At 64.2% G+C, this 4003-nt stretch overlaps 1 protein-coding gene across 3 annotated transcripts in view; it reads right to left on the reverse strand.

The window, feature by feature from the left end:
- The window catches only part of LOC120235630 (tubulin polymerization promoting protein), a 28291-nt gene that overhangs the window by 11711 nt on the left and 12577 nt on the right, over window positions 1-4003 (reverse strand). For all 3 annotated transcript variants that reach the window (XM_039238037.1, XM_039238036.1, XM_039238035.1), the window contains exon 2: window positions 775-1095. In XM_039238037.1, the coding sequence (XP_039093968.1) occupies window positions 775-1091 (317 nt within the window). In that variant the 5' untranslated portion in view covers window positions 1092-1095. The remainder of the gene's footprint in view (window positions 1-774; window positions 1096-4003) is intronic.

Genomic DNA, 4003 nt, shown 5'->3' on the forward strand with positions numbered 1-4003 from the left:
TCCCTCCTGCACCCCGCCTTCACCTCCCCCTCCCTCCTGCACCCCGCCTTCACCGCCTCCTTCTCACCTCCTGCACCCACCTTTACCTCCTCCCCCGTCTGTACCCCAGCCCTGTCCCTTGCCCTCTGACCCTGGGCCTTGGGAATGGAGTGCTCACTAGAATCCCCAATCCCAATGGTCTCCTTGGGGCCTCTGCTTGGACCCTGAATCCTGACTGGTTCCACCTCTTCCCCTGCGACCAGAAAGGCCAAGTCCCCTCTGCTTGGTGAGTGGTCTGCACTGCCCATGGGGACACGCCACCCCGTGCAACCTCCCGGCTTTGGAGGAGAGGCCACATGTGGCTCCAGTGGTGAGGGCTGCACCCCCGGTCTCTGGTCACCGTGAGGACAGGCACCAGTGGTTTGCCCGGGGGGAGACCTCCCTGGACGGAGACACACCCAACGGCATTTCCACCATGTCTGGTGACACAGAGTCACCGCTGCTGGGGACATGGAGGAAACCGTCAACTGCTGAATGCACGGGGGAGCCCACTACTAACAGGGAGGGCCCGGGGCAGTCACAGGAAGGACGCCGGGCCAGGGGGACACACATCCACAGCCTCAGTCTGACTGAGACGATGCGCGTCAGGAAGAAGCTGAAATAAAGCTATTTCCCCCAAAGCGTGGCCCACCCAGGGAGCACTAGACACCAGGCAGACGTGCAGGGGCCGTGATGTTTCTCGGGGGCACCTCGGCGCCCACGGGGGTCCCGAGCGCGAGGCCTGGGGGCACTCACTTGATTTTGCTGAAGACGATGTCCACGTCAGTGACAGTCACGTTCTTCCCATCGATGACCTGGCAGTCCCTACACAGCTTCGACCAGTTCTTGCCGTGCATCTCCCTCCCGGTGGCCCGGGAGTCCCCGTGCACGGCGAAGCGCCGGAAGGCCTCCTCCAGGGCGCTGAGCTCCGGGGCCGCGGCGGCCGCCCCTTCGCCGGCACCTTCCGTCTCCAGCGACAGCCTTTTGGCCGCTCTGTCCTTTGCGGGGTCCCCTGGGGACTTGGGGGGCGTCTTGTTGGCGGCCTTGGCAGCCTTGGCCTTGCTGTCAGCCATGTTGCTGGAGGAGGAAGGGGAGAAAGGGGTCACCGCGCTGCCACAGAGCCGGGCCCAGGGCAGGAGGCTGGCCGCCCATGTCACGGTGGGTGCCCAGGGCAGGGCGGGTCCCTCAGGCGTGAAGGGGTAGGGCCACTGCCAGACTGCCCCGCCCGGCGCTGGCCCCCCGGCCGCCCGGGGGTTGGATGAGGGCTGTCCCCAGACAGTCGAAGCGTAGGGGAAAGCACCCGATCCAGCCTCCTGGGGGCTCCCTGCCCCACCAGCCGCCGTGCCAGCGCCTCCTCCCTGGGCCATATCCGCTTCGCTCTCCGGAATGACACCCTCCCAAGGGACCCGCCAGCTGATGGGCTGCAGCCCTAGAGCAGGCGCGTGGCAGGAGAGGGAGTGTGGCACACGGGGGCCCGGGGTGCAGACGGCCTGCAGAACCCCTCACCTGGGAACCCAGTGGAGACTGCCCTGTCCTCTCCACAGGTCTCTGCTTTGGTGGGGTACCTGATCCCCAAGGCCAGCGGGTCCCTGGGGGGCCCCTCCCTGTGTCACAGCCAGTGGCCTGAGACATCCAAGCCCCACCAAGGTGTGTGGCTGAGTCCCCAGAGGTCACTTTGCAGAGGAGCAGCTGGTGGCCATCCGCGCCCCAGGGGGCTCAGCAAGAGGGGAGCGCCCCCCACCCCCATGCCCTGGCACACGTGGAGTCCAGACCAGCAAGCATGTGCGCGTGTCCTCAGTTCAGTGGGCGTCCCAGAGGAAGCCAGGACCGGCACCAGAAGCCGGGCTCACACATGCCCACGCTCAGCAAAGCGGCCGCGGCCCCCACCCACGCCCTCTCCTCCAGGCCCCCGCAGGCGCTCCCAGGGACAGAGATCTGGACGCCTGGCGGCACCCACAGCAGCGGCGAGGTGACACCCAGTCGCTCTAGCGTTATCGCTGCCCCTGTTTCTTTGAAACAGGAGCTTCCCGGGGGCGGGGGGGGGGGGAGCCACATGTGTTCTGTGTGTCCTTTTCTATCCTGTGATAAATCCAGGTGCTATTTGATGTAATAACGATACAATTCGTTTCTAAAGCCCTGGGAGCTCGGCCACAGGCTCACCGGAGAGCGGGGCTGTCCAGACCCTTCTGCAGCAAGGATGGCCGCCCGAGGAGAACCCTCGCGAGGCACAGATCAGCACACAGCGGGAGTGGAGGCCCGTCAGCTGTGACCAGGTACTGCGAGGGGTGCCCAGGGGCCGCTCTGGCGGGCCAGACACCCGGCGGAGCGCATGCCCTGCTCACCCCTCCACGTGAGGGCTCCCCGCAGCTCAGGAGAGCTCTGCACACCCGCCTCTGTGACACCATGAGTCTCTCCTTGCCCTCACCTGCCCTCCTGAAAAGACCCCATGCTTTTCGGATGCTTAAGAATCTGGGGGTGGGGAGGAAGTGAGGATGGGGAGGAAGTGTACGCAGGGGGTGGGGAGGAAGTGAGGGTGGGGAGGAAGTGAGGGTGGGGAGGAAGTGAGGGTGGGGAGGAAGTGGGCGCAGGGGGGGGTGGGGAGGAAGTGAGGGTGGGGAGGAAGTGAGGATGGGGAGGAAGTGAGGATGGGGAGGAAGTGAGGATGGGGAGGAAGTGAGCGCAGGGGGGGTGGGGAGGAAGTGAGGAGAGCTGGGACACTTGGGGTGCAGGGTCTGTGAGTTGCACTTGGCATCACCAGCATCGGGCCCACAACGGGCGAGCTAAGCTCCCTTGGGCCCCCTCTGCTGCTGGCCTCAAGGGTCCGGGGCAGCAGGGTGCAGGTGGGGAGAGAAGCAGGTCCTGGAGATGAGCAGGAGGAAAGGCAGAAGGGGGAGGGAGAGGGGGCTGGGGCAAGAGCGCCCAGGCCTCATGTGAGCCAGCCCCCCCTCCAGTCCCTCCACCCCCCTTCCCCCCCCAGCCATCCCCCGCCCACAGGGGTCAGGAGCAGGGAGGTGATAAAGGCCCACAAACGCCCACACCCCACACCGGGTGTGGACAGACTGTGTTACTGGATTTGCATTTTCAAAGAAGGGCTTGGAGAGGCCCCACCAGGGTAGAATTACGACCAGAGTGGGAGGCGGGGCCAGAGGGCGGTCCCTGCTGGTGCCCCACACAAACCTGGACAGGCCTGACCCCCAGTGTCTGCCAGACTAGGTTGGTCCCACTGCTGGGAAAAGCCATCTGTCAGACACCATGCCATCTCCCTGGCCATCAAGGCCCCAAAGAGGCACCAGGCCAAGGCCCCTATTTCCAAAATGAACCAGGTCCCATTTCAGAATGACTCTCCCTGGCAATCTCCTCAAGCTTTGACTCCCTGAAGCAAAACTTACAGGAAAGGTGACACAGGACAGATTCCGACAGATCACTGTCAGCTGCCACATGGACATCAACACACAGAATTCCTGACCAGGAGCACTCGAAATCCCTATTAGTGATGTTCCTGCAACAGCAACTGGTGTGCCCATGAGCAGGGCCAGGTATGTCCGTGAGCAGGGTCAGGTGTGTGTGTGAGCAGGAGCAGGTGTGTGCGTGAGCAGGGCCAGGTGTATCTGTGAGCAGGAGCAGGTGTGTGTGTGAGCAGGACCAGCTGTGTGTGTGAGCAGGGCCAGGTGTGTCTGTGAGCAGGGCAGGTGTGTGTGTGAGCAGGACCAGGTGTGTGTGTGAGCAGGGCAGGTGTGTCTGTGAGCAGGGCCAGGTGTGTGTGTGAGCAGGGCCAGGTGTGTCCGTGAGCAGGGCAGGTGTGTCTGTGAGCAGGGCCAGGTGTGCCCATGAATAAGAGCAGATGTGTCTGAGCAGGGCCAGGTAAGCCTGTGAACAGAAGCAGGTGTAACTGTGAGAAGGAGCAGGTGTGTCTGTGAGCAGGGCCCGGTGTGCCCGTGAGCAGGGCCAGGTGTGTCTGTGAGCAGGGCCAGGTGTGCGTGTGAGC

The sequence above is a fragment of the Hyaena hyaena genome, unplaced genomic scaffold, assembly GCF_003009895.1.
Source record: "Hyaena hyaena isolate Hyena2069 unplaced genomic scaffold, ASM300989v1 scaffold_134, whole genome shotgun sequence".
Classification (NCBI taxonomy): Eukaryota; Metazoa; Chordata; class Mammalia; order Carnivora; family Hyaenidae; genus Hyaena; species Hyaena hyaena.